This window comes from Cydia amplana, chromosome 14 (genome assembly GCF_948474715.1).
Source record: "Cydia amplana chromosome 14, ilCydAmpl1.1, whole genome shotgun sequence".
NCBI lineage: Eukaryota > Metazoa > Arthropoda > Insecta > Lepidoptera > Tortricidae > Cydia > Cydia amplana.
In genome coordinates, this window is record NC_086082.1 from 13,685,810 (window position 1) to 13,706,873 (window position 21,064).

A 21,064-nucleotide genomic window follows, 5' to 3' on the forward strand; every position below is an offset into this window, starting at 1 on the left:
AAAAAATAAACAAAATTGAAATGTTTATACTTACCTACATCTTTGCTTCAAAACGTTATAATCATCTATGCTTAGTATTGGCCAATCGTTACAATTATTTTTTTTTCGTAAAAAGAAACAAGTTAACTCCGCAAGAATTTCCCATACGGTCATCGCATTAGCCCCTTTAATTAAGAGCAGCAATTACCCTGCGCGTGCGTTTCGCGGCTACTGTTCTGTGCAACCCCTTCGCCCGCATGCCGTAATTGCCCACATTAATATGACAAATAGGTTTATTCGGCCCGTGCCGGTGGCACCCTGTAGGACTACCATTGATTTGACCTTTGTGATTTTGTTGTATTAAACATGTGATTTTTTGTATTTTTTCTGTTTTATCATGTACTCTTTGTTTTAACATGTGGCAGGTAAGAATTACATAATGATTTTTAATCATTAAAAAAAGTTATGATGAAATTTGTCTTACAAGATTGATATTAAATTTAACATCTTGCCTTATTTCCGAAAGGTTAAAATGGAACCTGAAACATTTTTACTCTTCCATAAATTGTTAAGAAACATGGTGGTTGAAATTTTTAAACTATAACTTTATCGTCCTTTTATTGCAAGAACAATTACAAGAACAATTGCAACATAGTGAGCTAAGTGTACGTATGTAGGTATGTTTTAGTTCGAAAAACTTATAAACTCAAAAAAAATTATGACACAGATTGTGCATGTCAGTTTACCGTTACAGTTATCTGTAAACTGACATGCACAATCTGACAATAAATGATTACTTACTTACTTACGAATAACAATATTGGAGGCGTATTCTGATTGTAATAACAGGTGAATTTGATCTGGGTTTGTTTTGGGCATTTCTTCAAACAGAAACGACAAGTCCAGACCAAACTTTATAACGTGTTATAACAATCTGAATACGCCTCTTGGTCTACAAACGTTCCATGTGGTAGTATTAGTAGAAACGTAATTGGCATGCGCGCGCGTCGCTTTTCGTCCCAAATTCCCGGCAGAATGTATTGTTATTAGGGTTACAACCCAAAGGGCGGCGACCCCGCTGGCGCAATTACTTTGTTATGCGCGTTATTGATCGCCGAGAGAGAGATGAGTCAATTTAACATTCATTTGTTTTTCTTGACGTCATTTATACAGATACAAAACGGCCATTTTATTTAAAATTATACACTACACCTTATGCCGTGTGGTGGCCGGCTTTAGAATAGCGCCAACCCTCACATAGGATAAGGGTGTCGTACGAGGCGACTAAGTCCACAAACGAAGCAAGAAGGTATTTCGTTACAGGGGAGATGGTCGTCCTCTTAGCATTGGTTTGCAATCCATCTAGGAGAAGGATACTCTAAAATAAAACCCGGAGTGGAGTTTCCGTAAAGCGCGAGTAGGGTCCAACCTGAAATAAGCGGCAGATTCCTGCAGCTGACCTGTCTCCACACGTATTGGCTCGCGTTTCCTGTGGGATAAGACAGTGAAGCCGAGAGGGTAATGCAGGTGCTGGGCATCCCTGCGTTTCCTTAATTTCGTCCCAGGCGGTGTAATAGGATATTTCTCCGGTTTTACACCATAAATTGTCTGCATTAGACGCTAAGGCCAATGACACTACACCTTTTATTTTATTGGAAACATTTTATGTAAGTACCTAATTTAGCTTTATTGAGCTCACTGTGGGCCTGTAGGGCTAGGTCGATTTATGTATAAGATTGTCTATTATGGGACAATGGGACAATATATACCGTAAAATGGGGTGAGTAGGCGCAAAACTGACATTCAAACCTCGATAACATTTTATTTTTACATATGTAAACTGAATGGTGTATATAATAAGTGTTCCGGACGTTTGTATTTTAGTTTTTATTTTATTTTGGGTAGTTCCATTTCATAACTTTGACGATAAACAGGAAAACCCACCTCACCCCGTAGTCCCTCGTATTTGGGGTGAGTTGGGTTTTCATACAAAGGTGATTTTGGAAGATTGTTGGATCGATTTTTTATTATTATGAGTATTACTATAGCTCCATTTTAAATTGGACTACATTATTTTTGTAGCAGTAGCCTTAAAAACCCATCTCACCCCCCTTTCAACCCTTCTCTCCCCATTCATAACCCAACTCTCCCCGCGAACCCTACTCACCCCATTTTACGGTATTTATATTTCTACTTCAGAGCTTTTCGATCCTTATAGGAGAAACAAAGTATTACTGTGAAAAGAATTAACATTAATATTCCGATGTCGAAAAAAAGGGTAGTGTACGTACTTACAAGTTTAAATAAAATGACTAAAAAGCTATTTGTTTACTAATTCCACATAAGTAAGCATGAGGGTTTTTAAATTGTTATCGGGCACTTTTTCGTTATAATATGTATGTGATGATGTGATATCAAATATCGCGATTGTATTCTTCAGAGGTATAGTCCTCGATCACTCTGTCATACTTAAAGAAGTTCAGGCGCTTAGGCATATCCATAATAGGTTTATTGTTATTGCCTATTCCTAATATCTGCAGAAAGAAGTCATGTAATATGTAAGTGTTGAAATAGGTATGTAGTATGTAAGTGACGATGGAACTGAAATATTAAGGTGCAATCAGACTATCCCACGCGAGGCGATAAGTCGGTGCCGTAAGCCGGGACACATCCGGATTCGGACCGGGAAGCACCTCTATATTTTAATTCATCCATACCATGCGTTTGGACCCAAATGTCTCGATTATATGTCCGAAATATCTATCTATGTAGGCTATGAAAAAAATAATGCGTAACCTATCCTAACTGTAGGTATGATTGCTTAGTCATTATATCGATTAGGCATAAAGAAGGTACTAGTACCTACGTTAAAAATTAGTATAATACGATACAAAAAGTGCGAAAAATAGGTAATTCGCATCGAGTCGCTACTCGATGTAATGTGATAAATTAAATCAACACTTGTTGTGAATTACTTATTCGCATATGTATCGTACAACGTTTTACAGTAGTAGTACATGGGGCCCTTTAATTTTTCGACATAGTTACAACGTAACGTGCTAATTATCGCACTAGTACTGAAAAGTAGCATCATATGTACTGTATAAGATATTATTAAACTATAGGATATTGTTATTGAATGAATGAAATGAATGAAATCGTTTATTTCAGGCAACTAGTGGCCCATATATAAATACCTTAAAACTAGCATACATATTATAAAATTATAACTAAACACTAAAAACACATTATGATTGCGATGCATTACGCTACCCCGCAGTGTCAGGGAACCGGCCGCGGAACCGCCGAAACTTGACACCCTTCGGCCAAAACTCCTCCTTGGTGAAGGTCGCTAGATGTTCAGTCGGAACGGTCACCACAAACGAATTAAAATTCGCATTGTGTCGAGATTCCAACTTCGCGACCCTCAGGATGAATCCGGTTTTTGCTTTCACATACTTTACGATATCATCGACCTTCGTAAGGTAGTGTAGACGGGACACATACAGCAGCGTCGAGGGTGTTGCAGGACGCAGCAAATGGTTGGGTCCGGTCGGTGCGGTACCGCACTGATTCTGACGAGCTGGTTATTGATATAAGGTCTCAGGTACTATTTACAACAATCGGATGTGTAATATAGTCATCCGTACACATCGCCATAGTAGCTGTGTAGAAAAGTGGATAAGTACTTACTTATTTTAGGGATCTGACTGCAAGTAGTTTTTCAATTCAAGGTTTAACAATAAAGCTGGAGACGTCTAAATTATCCTAGCAGGTCTAAGATGGTCGGTTTTTTATCATCTATCATCCTGTCACGTTATAACAAGTATGTGGGTGCGAAAGTAACGCAAGACATAAGAAGTGATAAAAATATGCGACCATGATACCGCCGCTGTACTAAATTGGCCCACTGCAACCTTAATCATTTTAATCACTTAAATAGGGCACGTTTAAACAAAGCAGAAATCAATCTCCTTTGATTAAGTAATGATGTCGGTAATAATTAAAGCGAGCACAAAGTTAATTTCTCAATTGGAGCCGAGTTAGCCCCGGATCATTATTATCGACAATTAAACTGTTAATTCGATTAGGGGAATCTTCCAAGTTACTTGTACAACGAAGATGAATTTGAGGCGCAAGCGGCGAGCGAAAGCGGAATCGCATAGGCGACTAAAATCAGCCACTATTTACGAAATTATATTATAATATTTAAAACATTCGCGTTTTGAACACGTATTAACTCACATTTATAGACGGCTATCGAATTTATTTTATTACCTTTATTTACCGAGGTTACGAAATTATCTTAACCATTAAAAATTCAGTAAATATCATAAATAAGTAAGTCGAAAATAATTTTTTATTTACTTATATGCTTAGATTGATTAGAGACTATTAAAATGTCAAATACCTAAATAAAATATTTTCACAAGCAACTGAAAAGTAATTGGAAATACTGACAGAATGGAATCAGCATTTTATGTTTCTTTACTAATTGCACTGTAACAGCTACATGTCCCTCTGGGTTTTCCTGTTAAGATAGGTTGAAAGCTCATTATATGTATAATATATGGTTATCGCACAAACCTTACTTAGTGTACATATCAATAGGTATTATTGCAATATTAACACTTAACCTGATAAAGTTGGATGGTCTAGTTTCTTTTCTTTTACTTTATCTTATAGTTAATTAAATTATCTTGAGTACCATAATTTTTTTAAGAACACAATAAACGCCTGCCTAAATAGTATCTAGAATAAGCCTTATTAAATTGAGCATGCTTCAATAAAAATAAACGCAGTCTTTGATTTATCCCGCCCCGAATCGCTTATCACTTAGACCAACATCCAATATAATTCTGTTTCCAGTTATCTGTCACTCGGCTGGATTAGTTACACTAATACTCAATCAAACCCAATTATGCGAGTAATGTGTTTCGATTACATGTTTAGCGAACCCTGATGGGTTAATTATTTAACGTAACATGACATTAACATTAACATCTATATGTAAATGTCTCGTGTATATTCGAATAGGTTTATTATGTGCAAATATGTGCTGAGAAACTGAATTTCACTTCTGCGTATCGCTACGAGTATGATTGACTCGCGCACGGATTTGCACAATTTGGTCTATCTCTTAACTTGTTCTTAACTAGTAAATATGTGATTTAAGATGACGCTAGGACGTTAACTGCAACTACATTACTGTTGCCACGTCAATGTTGTCGCCTAAAATATATGAGGATAAAATATCATGAGGAAACCAGCACATTTCCCAAAAAACCATGTTTCCGGTTGGAACGTACAGTTGGAAGGACAGATGGCAGAACCGACTTACTTTACTAATAATTTTCATTTGGTTACCAAGCGAACTACATATTTATTTTGCATGAACTACTTATTTTTGTTTCAATTATATTCATATATTTCTCAATATGTACTTCAATATTCATTTGTTTATTAAATGTGCCGGAATCAAATAAATTACAACACATCGGCACTTGGTTAAACAATTTGACGGTCAGCAGCCCAAATAGCTTCATTGGTCGGTTGTTATCACTTCAATTGGTATTAAATCACTGTCAATCAATGTGGCGGCTGATATCTGTTACAATATGTTTAACGTACATTTGATCAATAGGTAGTGATTCCGAATGGATACAATGAACAAACTACATTTGAAGCCAAGAACCCTTAATAAGGATGAATATATTCATATTCATATTCATATTTTTATTGATAAAAGTAATTACACGTATGTCTACATTTTATCCTACCGCCTTATAAATAGTAAAGAGTTTCCTACTTTTTACCTTAATTAATTATTTTCTAAGTCTTAGGAATAAGATTGCTGTAGGATTTTTCATTCGGAAATGATAGCAACCCTTTATTGGACCAGATTAAAAAAACCACGATTTAAATAAGCCTCAATATCATTTTTACAATGTTCTAAAAAGAATACAAAAAGATGTTATTTCAGGGTGGTAATTTTTGCCGTGTAATGTAAATTGTGCCCTATAGGGTTAACTAACTAGAAATCTAAATTGTTCGCCCCTTACCACTAAAGGGGCCCACTGATTAACAATCCGCCGGACGATATCGGCCTGTCAGTTAGAACGAAAAGTTGACAGCTCCGAACAACTGACAGGCCGATATCGTCCGGCGGACTGTTAATCAGTGGGCCCCTTAAACCTTTAATATGTGTAATTATAAAATACGCCAACTTTAAAACTTTAAAGGTGGGTAAGAGGTCAGTTAACAATGAAGTATTTATTAAACTAAAAGGTACGGCCATCACAGACATCTTTGTTTCACCAAGGTATGTTTTGCGTAATAAATGCTAACTCTCCAAAACTCCATCAAGACGCGTGAGTCAAGCGAACATTGCGCGCAATACGATTATCTTTCATTAAACCTCACATGTAGCCTTAATTGCTAATTGCTCATACTCGTACTGTGAGTTGAGTAGGTATCTGACCACCAACTGACTAAATAACTCGTTTCGGACCGTAAAAAGTTATGGCTAAGGCAAATATTAGATGTTAGGATTATTAGGTGAAACGAGTTGGACTGCGAGCGAGTCACGCAGTCGCCTAAGGACGAGTGGATGAAAAGGAGCCTTTGCTCAGCAATGCGACAAAATAGGCTCGAAATAATAAAATAACTAAGGTACTCACTGGTCGAAAGGCGAGAAGATGTGGTGCTGCGGCCGCGGTTCCGGCGCCGCGTCCCTGGAGCCCGCGCTGCCTACGGACGGCGCGGGCGACGGACAGCTGGTCTCCGACCTGATAACACCAGTAAGTTAGTCTCCGACGTGGTACTAACACGTGGTAACAGAAATATCATCTACAAGGCTAGAATCCTAGAATAGCGGTTAGTTTAGGACACGAGGATATGATCTAGAATATATAATCGTGGCCATTGTTTTAGCCCCGCAGCAAACCTCATTATGATTTTCTGATGATATTTCCTGACACCTTGATCTAAAATTAGTACTTTTGATCTTAGGTTGCAATTAAAATTATGCCGGTCACTGGTTCTAAGTCACAATATATTTGGGAGCAAGCAACAGGCAGTATTTATTGTTATGGTCTGACTTGTATTTTATTGTATAACATCTGGATTTACTTATGTACATGACTTTAATTACAACAAAATAAATGAAATGAAAGAGAACGTGTAATAGGTATTGCATGTTATAAGGTCCAACGTAGGTGGCCTTCTGCACCCCTAGCACATGATTGAATCGACAGTATCTCGCGGCGAGATAGACTACCCGTCTTTTTTTAAGTATGTTAACAAAAGAAGGACGAGTAGTCTATCTGGCCGCGTAATAGTGTTGCGCTAATCATGTGCTAGCCCGGCAGGACGACCTCTGCGGCGAGCGGAACGGCGAACGGTGCGGCGAGCGGCGTGCTGAGCTACGTGCTGCCCTCCTAACGATAACTGCTATAACTAATTTTGAAATGTCATTCGATTGTGTGACACATTGAGAACAAGGTAGGTATACAATTAAATGATATTTTAATATGAGTTATTGCACTTATCGTTAGGAGGGCAGCGTGGTGGCCCGGCGTCACCGGCGGCGAGGCGCGCCACTCACACGAGAAAGGTCTCGGCGGAACCAATATATAAATTAATTAAAAAGGACCTGTCAGGTCTCAGAGACCTGTTGGGCGACCGCCGCGAGCGGTGCGGCGAGCGGCGCGGCGAGCCCGGCGTCACCGGAGGCGAGGCGCGGGGTTAACCACTCGTACGAGAAAGGTCTCGGCGGAACCAATATATAAATTAATTAAAAAGGACCTGTCAGGTCTCGGAGACCTGTTGGGCGACCGCCGCGGCGAGCGGTGCGGCGAGCGGCGCGGCGAGCCCGGCGTCACCGGAGGCGAGGTGCGGGGTTAACCACTCGTACGAGAAAGGTCTCGGCGGAACCAATATATAAATTAATTAAAAAGGACCTGTCAGGTCTCGGAGACCTGTTGGGCGACCGCCGCGGCGAGCGGTGCGGCGAGCGGCGAGGCGAGCCCGGCGTCACCGGAGGCGAGGCGCGGGGTTAACCACTCGTACGAGAAAGGTCTCGGCGGAACCAATATATAAATTAATTAAAAAGGACCTGTCAGGTCTCGGAGACCTGTTGGGCGACCGCCGCGGCGAGCGGTGCGGCGAGCGGCGCGGCGAGCCCGGCGTCACCGGAGGCGAGGTGCGGGGTTAACCACTCGTACGAGAAAGGTCTCGGCGGAACCAATATATAAATTAATTAAAAAGGACCTGTCAGGTCTCGGAGACCTGTTGGGCGACCGCCGCGGCGAGCGGTGCGGCGAGCGGCGCGGCGAGCCCGGCGTCACCGGAGGCGAGGCGCGGGGTTAACCACTCGTACGAGAAAGGTCTCAGCGGAACCAATATACAAATTAATTAAAAAGGACCTGTCAGGTCTCGGAGACCTGTTGGGCGACCGCCGCGGCGAGCGGTGCGGCGAGCGGCGCGGCGAGCCCGGCGTCACCGGAGGCGAGGCGCGGGGGGACGCCACGCCTGACACGGGGGAGGCTTCAGCGGATCCGCGGGACATGCATTCGGATGAGCCCTGGAACACACCGAATATAAGATTCAAAGCCAAACAGCAGTAAGGCGTGTTGTTTGAGAAAAGGGAACCATGATAATGACATTGATGACAGTTACTTCTCTATCTTCTCTTAACTTAAGTAAGGACACGTATAACCATTTAGCCATAATATAAGAAAGGTTCCTGCCACTTAAAGGCCTAATTAATAAAAGATCTCGAAGGACCTTGGATCAACTTAAACTTCATAAATACCCCAAAACTATTATTTATATGACGACTTAAGGATGACCGACGTTAGAACGGTCCGGGCCCGGGTTGAGCAGGAACACTTAGTTTTCTATAAAAAGTATCACGTGATCACCGGTGGCTTTCGGAAGAATAGAAAACAAAGTGTCGGACGCCTCAGCTTGGATCCGGACCATTCTAGCGTGAGTCACCCTTTACTCCAGGGTCCATGTTACCTTATCATCCGCAGGGTCCCTCTTCGGAAGCACCTCAACGCCTTCTCGCTTACGCTGCTCTTCCTTCAACCGTTCCGCTTTCCGCCACTTCGCCCGCCGGTTTTGGAACCACACCTAATAGAAATTATACATAAGGTTTTTTTTATACAAACTTGTACTTTGTCATGCTACATACAATTTTACTATTTCTAACTAACTTATTCCTAAACTTCGACTTCGATGAACAAAACATGGGTAGAATATAATGAATCACGCAACAAATAATGATAAATCATCCTCCAAAACACATTACCAGCCAAATCTAAGGATTATCCTCATCTTGACCCATAAATATGAAAAATAACACCACTCCACTACCAGTATTACCACCCCTACGTTGCATTGTTATAACTCAAAGATTAAATATCATTTTGATATACCCCTAAAGTACAGGGGTGCGAAACTTAAGGACCAATATGAATGAGCTACCATTCCATAGAAAATGTATAGAGTAACAGGTCAGGCATTGGTCGTGTGGAATTTATCGCCAATTAGAGGTGAGCTGTGATTAGAAGTAACGATAAGGGTACGATAGATCAAGTTAGGTTGGCCGCGGTAAGCTGGTTAGCCGAACACAGCGCTGGGCTACATTTGCACTGCAATTTTCGCAATTTACTTTTAATAAGCCCTCTAGTGGGTGAGTGCTATGAAATCTCGCAGTGATGAGCGACGCAGACGTGCCAGGGTATAAATTATATAAAACGTAAGGGAGTTAGGAAGAGAAATTAGACATGTTTGTATGTGATTACTTTGACATATTTAGTCTACTTTTTGAATTGAATAACTAGAATATTATACCGGACTAAGGAGTATAATTGCATACAAGATATATATTGTATGCGCCTCGGCTCCCGTCTGCATATTGGAAAAATCATTGCTACGGCCTACGGCGTAGCATGTGTAGCTTTGCGATGAGAGAGTTAAAAGGAGTTTAATAACCGATTCGTCTAGCGGCCGATTCCAATTTACAAATTGATATCAATTTCATATCTTTTTGACATCAAAAACTAACAAGATCAGTAGGTATTCAGTAATTACTATAAACTCACTAAATAATGAGTTTTATCATGGTAATTGAAGCGATAAGAATTTAAAGAAATACTGCCCGACTCGAACTTTAAAATACGTCAATTAATAGATCTAGAAACTTGGTACCAACACTACTTACCAACTTGTGCACTTCACGTGCCAGTGAATTGTCTGTTCCGGCATAGTCTATGCATATCCCAAGTCCCTCGGCTATCGTAAGCTAATTTCGTTAAAATAATAATCCACCCATAATCCTCTCCCTCCTAATAGTTTTTATCGTTAAGGGTAGAATTAATATTTCAGCGTGGCAGCCCTAAGTCCCCTACAGCGTGTGAGGAGTTTTTTGTCCGTTGTTAGCCAGGGTTGGCGATAATGTTCCTTGATTATGTTAGTGATAATAGAGGTGTTATTAAGTTTGGGATGTTAGGATTAGTGGATGGTTGTTTTCGTGTCAGGCTATCAATTTATGAGAAAATTGAGTTTACATGAAAATTAGTGTGTTAGTTTATTTTTAGAGTAGGTACATTAGATAGGGATACGACAAATTTTTAAATTCATGGTAAGTCTCCTATAAAACGAGATCCCAATCGAGGTTATTCAGAGAATGTTATATTGAAATAAGTTACGAATTTCGAAGGTAAAAATATTTCAACATAGTGCTATGAATTCGATTTTTTGCAATTGAGATAAAATAACATGATAGGTACTCGCAGAACGGCAATAACATATTTAATATGAATTTTCTTATAGGTGTGACCTTCAATCTTCATTCCAAGCAATATAAACTGCCAATCATTGTAATTAGGTTGTTAAACATAGAGAACATTTTACCATAATTCAAAAGAAAATTATCCAACATTTAATGCACTGATGTGTGTATTGTAATATCATACTCAAGAGCAATGAAAAATTTAACATGCGACAAATTTGTATGAACGTTCTAAAATCTACATAAGCGATTTGATACCTCTTGAGTTTTATTCCATAGTGCCATAAAATTAAAAAAGCGGCCAAGTGCGAGTCGGACTCGCCCATGAAGGGTTCCGTATTTAGGCGATTTATGACGTATAAAAAAAAACTACTTACTAGATCTCGTTCAAACCAATTTTCGGTGGAAGTTTACATGGTAATGTACATCATATATTTTTTTTAGTTTTATCATTCTCTTATTTTAGAAGTTACAGGGGGGGGGACACACATTTTACCACTTTGGAAGTGTCTCTCGCGCAAACTATTCAGTTTAGAAAAAAATGATATTAGAAACCTCAATATCATTTTTGAAGACCTATCCATAGATACCCCACACGTATGGGTTTGATGAAAAAAAATGTTTGAGTTTCAGTTCGAAGTATGGGGAACCCCAAAAATTTATTGTTTTTTTTCTATTTTTGTGTGAAAATCTTAATGCGGTTCACAGAATACATCTACTTACCAAGTTTCAACAGTATAGTTCTTATAGTTTCGGAGAAAAGTGGCTGTGACATACGGACGGACAGACAGACGGACAGACGGACAGACAGACAGACAGACATGACGAATCTATAAGGGTTCCGTTTTTTGCCATTTGGCTACGGAACCCTAAAAAGTAACTGCAAAGCTAATAACCACGCAGCTAAAATATTACTTCACCCATAATTCTCAAGCTCGAGTGGCAACAATTAAGCGAACAATTTACAAACAAATTAGCTCTCGCCCATTTAATCTTACAACAATCACTTAATGAAAACCAACGCTCACTAAACGACAAAATCGCCCCAAAATTCACAAGGTTGTAATCTATCAAAAACACATGTCTGCTTGCAACCTTGTCATTCTTAACTTAAAACAACCATTTAACATTGACCCCCCTCACCCTTCGCAAGTAAACGGGAATAGAAAGGACGAGGGGCAGTTTTAAGACCAATAGGTATCTTGTTAGACTGGTGTTGTTCGCCGCTTGAGTAAGGGGTGTTCCTCACTGTAGGGGGCTCATAATTACCTACAGTTTGGCTCGTTTGTTTGCGTTTCGCTACTCCGGGTTAAATAATAACAAATGTATTGTTTAGTGCAGTGTGAAGTGTGTAATGGCTCTTTAGCGGGTGGTCTGCAATTGGTTCCTTTGTCTGGCTCTATAAAGGGAATGGAAGCTTTTATTCAGCTGTTTTAAGGGCGCTTGGAGCGATTTTGCAACAATGAACTATCACCTCTTTTATTTTTGAGTGGATGGGTTTGTGGTATGTGTGGTTTTTGCATTTTTAAACGTTATTATCCTACTAATGATCTACTATAACGACGATATACGAAAAATATCCTTTTATTAATTAAGAATCATAGTGATCTTTATGAAAATACTTGTGTTGCGTATCAAGTAGAAATTATTAATAGACATAAGTACCTAATAATTATACAGAAACTGGGTAGTGCTACCCTGTAAGTATATTTATATGTTAAAGTCATATCTATTGCATACGAAGCCTAAAGCTAAGATATCCAACCACAATAACAAAAAATACTGAAATTTAATAACTACGTTGTCTAAAACAAATTTCCCCTCCCTTTAACTCATATTAGCAAAAAGACGAAACGGAAAAACACCCTTCATCTTAAAAGCGTCTGCTTCACATGATTAACCATACAAAATGAATTCCAAACAACTTTTAAACACACATTAGAACCGTAAGTCTCTGCACTCACCTACTTAAAAGTTTCTACCTGCGTAATTATGTCAGCGCAGCTTATGTTTTAAAACACTTCATACGGGAAAGTTAAAGCTTAATGACTACTGGAAATATGCTGAGAAAATGGAACTCTGTGATATGATGTTCCTTTAGAACCGAGGGCTCCGATGTGGGTCGGGGTTGAAATATAATTTCACACCCGTGGCAGTTGACAGGGGGTTGAAGTTGAAACATGTGAAATGTTCCTACGCAAATTACATGTGTCAGCTTTGCTGTACATTGATGAAAATGGTTAAAATCGACGTGACGGGGCGTGGTTTGGAAGAATTATATTATCATTAATTTTTATTCCCCGCTAATGCCCTTTTCGCATTTCACAATTTTATACTTTTGAGACTTCCTACATAAAAAATAAGCAACAACGGTTGAACTCCGGGAGTGCCGATAGAAGTGAAAACCCACCTCACTATGTTACCGACGCCCGGTAACACGATACATACGTTTAGCGGAGGTATTCTATTTATTTATTATATATTATTATCATTCTCAAATAAGATCACACTTTTTCATTGACATGTTTATTTAATTACATACTGCCATGACAACGTCAAATTATTTGAACATAAGTAAAGAGTCTCGAAAAGGAGTCCGCAACATAAATGTCAAATAACATTGAGTTTTTCTTTATTGATTTAAATGCCATTTAAATTATGAGTGGCCACCTTACGGGGCTTACGGTCACGTGATCGCCTTACGCCCCTTACGGTCACGTGATCGCCTTACGCTGTCTCGAGTTTATCATTTTTTCCCCATCTCAAAAAGTGCCCAGCGCCGCTAAAGAAGTTTTCACTTCAAAAAAACATCAAAAAAGGAAAACCTATTAACCCGATCAGCGCTAATGCCGCTAATCACGTTGTCGTTTCGCCTCTACGATGAATTTTCGCTACACACCGGAAAACCCATGTTATCGGCTACGACGTAGCGCTACGACCGTAGCTCAGCGGTGAATGTGTTAATATATTTTAGCACTTACGCATTCTTATTGGATAATTGTGTTATTTACCTATTTATTCACAATTCAGACAACAAAAGTAGGTACTTAGCTATGTATATATATTCGTATGTAAGTTCGATAAACGAAACAATTGACAATTTCAAGCAAGATTTAGTTGAATTAGAAAATTGTAACGAAATCTTGCGATTTGCGGAATGGAATGGTGGACAATTTCACGCTGTCTTAACAATTTGTAGAGTCCAACTGATTGAGATTGAATTTATAAATTACTTAAATTTTATTAGGTAGGTAGTTGCCTATACTTAAATTTAAGGTACAGGTGCTCAAAGCATAACATTAAATTCCTCTATTGCCATTGGCTTTTTATTACTGTATAAAAGATACGAAAAAGATTCGATCACAAAATAATCGATTTTTCTTTTACATTTACGATTTTAAACTGTTGTGAGACATATAACATTTCAAACTTTCGCGGTTTGAACACATATTAACTCACATTTATAGACGGGTCTATCGCGAAATTTATTTTATTACCTTTATTTACCGACGTTTCGACACAGATTTCACTGGTCGTGGTCGCGGCTAACTGATGTCCCAGCAAAATATCAAAACAGAGATTTGTGCAGCTACCCGACGAAAAGTGTATGAAAAAGTTTTGGGTAGACATCACATTTTCAAACCACCCACTATACATAATGTTAATTATTGTCCGACACGCAACACTCACAATACTAAACATTGTACAACAATCATTGACAGTTGTGAGACATAGGGTAAAGGCACCAGTAGTCAGCCTTATAACGACTTTTTTAAGTTTGAACGTTCGGCATTTCTACAGGATTAGTCGGATAATTAAACAAATGACATGGTTAGATCAATTGTTTATCATAGTTTTAAACCAAAATATTTAAAAAAATAACAATCCTCTTTATAATATCTCTAATTAAGTTTAAACAAAAAGTGGCACTTTTCTCCAGTAGTCAGCCTCCAAAATCCAGTAAGCAGCCTCTGTGTACCCAGTACTCAGCCTATATAAACTATTCATAATAATTAGTTCAAAATCACCAATATTTATATCAAAATGAACGATATTATAATATTTATTTTTTCTTTATAATTTTTGTTATTGTTAGTTGTAGTTTTTAATTTTAGTTTATAATTTTTTGTGTACTTATATCAAAATCAACGATGTTATAATATCTATTTTTTATTTATAATTTTAGTTATTGTTATTGTAGTTACCTAGTTGTAGATTTTAATTTTAGTTTATAACTTTTTTGCTTATATGTATTAAGTACTTATTTTTTTACTTATTTAATAATAAAAATAATTTCTTATAGGTACATACAATTCTTATGACACGAAATTTGTTGGCCTACTTAACTAACACTATTCTTGCAAACTAAGAATCGCAATATTTATTTTCTAATAATTAATCCGTCAAAAATTAACGAGGTAAATCCTAATATATAATTATTTTCCTAGTAGGTATTCGGTAAAAAATAATTAAACGAGTCTATTGAGATCTAATTATCATTAATAAACAAAGTCATATTATACCGACCAGGAAAAAGCAAAATGATAGTACATAACTATCATATAATATAGTTAACGTCAAAAATATGTATACACTTTTGAACCTTGTTTCAATGAGATAGGGTTTAAAAAAGTGGACATATTTTTGGCGGCGACGTACCAAGCAAGGTCAATGGCTGAGTACTGGATCAGCGAAACCCAGTGGTCAGCCGCATTAAAACGTTATTTCAAATGCGGCTGACTACTGGGTTTTACTTTAAATTGACTAGGGCATGCCTAACTAAATTTGAAAATGTAAATTTAACGGTCCTTACGGTCGCATTGGCTCGAAAATAATAAAATAAACGAATAACCCAAAGGTCAGCCGTGGGGGGCTGGGCACTGGATTCTTTGGAAAAAAGTGTTATCCAGTGGCCGGCCCCCTCAATTTATAAGTGAAATATTGATATTTTCATTCAAATATAATGCAGTTTAATAGATAAACTAATAAATAAACCAATCATTAACAAAAACAATAACTTTTAACATTAAAACATAGTTTTTCTTGCCTGTTAAGAGAACACCACGAGCAGTAAAAAATATGGCGGACATGACACTATTGCACTCGTCGACAAACAGCACCTGTATGAACAAGTATATTTCTTCCCCCCGTTCCCTCACCGCATCTGTCGTATGACGTATTAACCAATAAGGAATCACAGCTCCTATTTGAGTACTCGTGATTTGTTTAAACGAATATACCAGATATTTATGACCAATAAACGACTCAAAAGGCTGACTACTGGTACCTGGCTGGCTACTGGTGCTGTTACCCTACTAACATTGAATTACATTTACGATATTGAAATCATTGTCTCACCCGTACAGCATAAGCAGGCTCTTAAAGTAGGTATTCTTAACTTTGAAATACTTATTTAAAGGATTTAAGCTCCTAAACGCAACAAGATCAAAGCTCGTTTTTAAAACGCGGTCTGGCAGAAGCCGAGTCCCTGGAGACGGTGAATAATCCACGAGATAATTTGCCAAAACAGGTTAGATGCGATACATCTTCCATTTTGTGAGAATTACACCACTCCGCGTGGAATCTAATTACTGGCGAGGATGTGAGAATCGGTGTGATAAGATAATGAGCTTTCTATAGACATTGAAACGATACGATAGACAAAAAAAACCGAAACATGGCTACCAAACAGCTTGCCAGCAAATCGTGTCACAAGTATTTTTTATGCTATTCTTTCATATTCTTTAAGCTGCATTTTATTTTATAGATTTTTTTGACCAGTGAGGCTTTTTTAGTGACACAAGCCAGCTGGCCAGAGTCTGGCTTAGAACGAGACGGTTCTACCGGTAAACCCATCTTGCTTGGCAAGAAATTGGATCTAAAAATTACATGCGTTTGAAGTCTACGAAAACATGAACAGACACACAGATACCTACACGTGTTAATCTTCTAACAACCCTCTCTTTAAACCATGTTAATTTAATTTAATTTATAACAGTTCTATAACCTAATAGATACGTTTTGACGTCGGACCATTATTTATGAATTTTATGATATTTTCTTCTAATCAGTAAATCAAGTCAAAATGGAAAAGCAATTAAGTTTAGAATATATCATGTCAATGATTAAATTGTCGAACCTAAAATACGTGTACCTAAGATGCCATATCCAAACCCCATATTTGTTTTCTTAGCCTCTAAGAAAGCTCTCCGGGTCTTAGCGAGGATAACCGAGGATTTGCCGGATCCCAGGAACGGGGAAAGGGGGCAAAGGGGAGAGGGGGGCAATTTGCCCCTAATCATGTGATGAAAAACTTAACGCCAACTTGCGCATCAATACTGTAAGAAATTGAGTGTTCTCGATATATATTTGTTATTTTCTATGATAGATAATTCGGTTGTTTCCTAATGTTGACAGAATGATTATACCTACACACGGTTATACATTAAAAAAAACAACGGGTTGCACTCCGGGAGTGCCGACAGAAGTGAAAACTCAATGACTAGTCCAAAATATCTGCAGCACTATGTATAATTGACCCATTTAAACACCCCAAATGCTTCATTTAAACACTTGACGTTTTGGTCAACTTACAGTGGGCTGTTGAACTTGCTATCGGTACAAAAAATGTACTCACACTACTTAGTTTCGAGAGAACAGAATTTCGAGTGACGAAGTCGAGCGCTCGAAGTTCAAAAATAGACCCCCAGGTCCTTCTAAGTGTAAGGCCTGAGTGGACGCTCGAGCGGGGCGGGGTTTGCAGCGTGCATGTTAAACAAATGCAAACGTATAGGAGCGGCCTTAGTGCACGCTGCTCAAATCACTTGGGAGCTCGACGCCACGCTACACGTCCCGCCGAACGCTCCGCTTCGAGCGTCCACTCAGGCCTTCACTAACGCAGAACGCAGCTCCCTGAGCACTGAGCTGACAGTCTTGCGGTCCCGGGATCGCGGATATCATTGTTTTTGAATTGTTGTAGGGTCATTGTGCTAGTTTCCGTCCATGCTCTAGTTTTCGTCCACTTGACAGATTTGCAAATAATATAATAAATAATTTGAGCCTATATACGTCCCACTGCTGGGCACAGGCCTCCTCTCATGCGCGAGAGGGCTTGGGCTATAGTCCCCACGCTAGCCCAATGCGGATTGGGGACTTCACATACAGCTTTGAATTTCTTCGCAGATGTATGCAGGTTTCCTCACGATGTTTTCCTTCACCGAAAAGCTAGTGGTAAATATCAAATGATATTTCGTACATAAGTTCCGAAAAACTCATTGGTACGAGCCAGGATTTGAACCCGCGACCTCCGGATTGAAAGTCGGACGTCATATCCACTCGGCTACCACCGCTTATAATATATAATTGATTTTTAATTTTCTACTTGCGAAATACCTATAATTTGTATGTAGATAGATATATTGTTTTGACATTAAGGATTGCTAAAAGTACAAATTTGTGCACCAATGTAGGTTTATATTCAAATTTCGTCAAGTGGACGAAAACTAGAGTTGGACGAAAACTAACGCACCTACCCTATTTAATCTTAACAAAAAAAGTAATCGATTACTTGGATTTCGTACAAAAATAGTTAGGTACAAATTTTTAATGGTGCGTTTTAAATCTATAGTATAGTTCGTTTTTTTAGCATTAGAAATAAGGAAATCTTGATGTGTCTTTTAATTGAAAAACACATTTTAAAAATAAGTTACGGCAAATATGTAACAATTATGAATCTAATACGATCATTTATATTCTTCTGCTTTCATAAGTAAAAGTTATTGATTTTTAAAAAGCGTTTTTCATTTAAAATACATGTCAAGATCGCTTACCTTCTTGCAAGTTCTTTCTAATGCTAAAAAAAACGAACTATTGGCAAGGTGCGAAGTCGGTGGAGGGGTAAGTGGCGCTGATCGTCACAAACACAGGTAATCTTATGGAATGGCCGCCATTAGTACTAGCGGCAGCCGCTTGAACTAATTTTACTCCATAAGATTTAACGTAGAAAGTCTGCCAAAATGAGGGCAGCACCAGTCGTGAACCTAGCGAATAGTTTCGAATCGATGAAGTTACAAGGCCTCAAATCACTATTCAAATTTTGGCAACCGTATTATAGGTATGATTTAAAAAAGCGGTACTATTTTTCAAAAAACCACTGCACCTTAACCTCTGTTTGTGTGCGTCACAAGCAATTAAACACGCGTCACAATGAAGTGGCGTCTTCCACTCGGTTTGGTTCCAACGCGGACTGATTGACGGAGTGACAAACCCCCATTAGGAGGGTGCGGCGCTTACTGCTTGTTTTTTGGTTTATTATTTTGTTCACAAGCTTTTGTTATAAATCTTTATTAGGTTTTTAAAAGGTCAAGTGGCTACATTTTTCTGTGTTTTAAGCTCCTTCAAAATTATATGTATATTGGTAAATAGGTACAAATTGAAATATGTATATCAGAAGATGTGTATGGATAACAATTCTACCATCAGATTTTAGTACTTTAGTACTCGTAATTTGTCGTCAAAATGACGGTTTCGTCACCTGTAGTCTTGTAGAACAACAGCCCATTAGGTATGTAGCGTTCGAACCACTGTCAGAAATTATTATACGTGGTTTGTTGGCTCGTTCCATATTCTTAATATCAAATGTACTTATTCAACCAGAAGTCCAAATTTCCGTTTTAATTTCTCTAGTGTTCACCTTCAAAAACAGTGATAAAAACGTCAAATTCCTAACAGTCCTATGAACCAAAGACATACACACTACAGATATAGTGCATAACTGTTTTCCATCGTATTTTCCCGGAAACGTTCGGACTTTTCATGCTACTTCAGTCAACCTTAGTAATTTTTACGGTTTAGACTGACTTGTTTAGATGGCCGTCGTGAACGCTGCTCGCACTTATAGTGCTTAAGAAAGGAGACCTAGGCTCTCCGAAACATGTCGCGCGAGTGACTTAAAACAAGTGAGTCTAAACCGTAAAATTATTCAATGTTAGTATGTCTCACAACAGTTTAAATTCAAACCTTAGTACTTTTTCTACCGAGACTGACTGAAATAGCAATACACGTTCGTACTTTTCCGTGAAAATACGATGGAAAACACTACTGTACAGATCAGGGATGTTGCGAATATCTGCATCCGCATCCGCAACCGCGGAACTTCCGCATTATTTTCAACATCCGCATCCGCATCCACATCCGCATAAAATCGATGCGGATGCGGATGTGGAACAGGTCGGTACAGGAACGTCTTAGCATCGGCGTAAGTGCTGCTAGGTAATTTAGTCGTTAACCAAAAAAACTAGGGATGTACCAACTAGTCGCCGACTAGTCGGGAAAGCCGACTATTCGGCCTCATTTGTAGTTGGCGACTAGTCGGCAAAAATGGCCGATTAGTCGGCACTTTATAAGTGACAGAAAAACTGGACAAAAAGAAATAAACAGCACATATTTTCATAAGCTTTTTACCTATTTTACCCAAATTTTATTTAGGGTGCTTACGAAAATTTTTGTTCGAAATTATTGACCTTGTGGTCGCTTTTTTATGTCCGATTGTGCTCGCCGTATGAAATATAAACTTAGGATTTTTTCATTGAATGTTTTAGCGTTATTATATGATAAATAGCGCAACGTAAGGGTAAAACGATTGTTTTTTAGTGCATTTGAACCGAACTTAGACCAAACTAATGATCTGGCCGACTAGCCGACTAGTCGGCCGACTAATCGGCCATCCGAGCGCCGATTAGTCGGCTAGTCGGCCAAATCAATAGTCGGTACATCACTAAAAAAAACCTATTAGAAATGAGCAGTCAAGCGTGAGTGGGGCTTAATGTACGGAACCCTTGGAACGCGAGTCCGAATCGCACTTGGCCGGTTTTTGAAATAAAAATTACTAAAATGTAATATTTCACGTTTTTTATGGTACTATCTTGACATCCGCATCCGCATCCGCATCCGCGGATGTGAGCCTTTAAAAATCCGCATCCGCATCCGCATCCGCGGATGTCAAAAAATCGGCATCCGCAACATCCCTGGTACAGATATTCAGAAGTCGGGGTCGCATCGTTAGCCATTGTCACACGGCGCTAGGGTTACCGCGGCCGCGGGGGACGAATTAGCCGAGCAAATTGAAATGTGACACCACACCGGGTGATTTAATGGTGATTCGTTTTTGAAGTGAAACTTCTTTAGCGGCGCTGGGCACTTTTTGAGGTGGGGAAAAAATGATAAACTCGAGACAGCGTAAGACGATCACGTGACCGTAAGGTTTAGATGGCCACTCGTTTAGAT

General features: G+C 38.7%; 1 protein-coding gene across 1 annotated transcript in view; it reads right to left on the minus strand.

Moving 5' to 3' along the window:
• LOC134654361 (dorsal root ganglia homeobox protein) overlaps window positions 1-21,064 on the minus strand; it is a 114,908-nt gene that overhangs the window by 37,491 nt on the left and 56,353 nt on the right. The window contains exons 6-8 of the mRNA XM_063509825.1: window positions 9,004-9,117; window positions 8,424-8,563; window positions 6,660-6,767 (exon numbers count right to left, since the gene is read on the minus strand). Coding sequence (XP_063365895.1) covers window positions 6,660-6,767; window positions 8,424-8,563; window positions 9,004-9,117 — 362 coding nt within the window. The remainder of the gene's footprint in view (window positions 1-6,659; window positions 6,768-8,423; window positions 8,564-9,003; window positions 9,118-21,064) is intronic.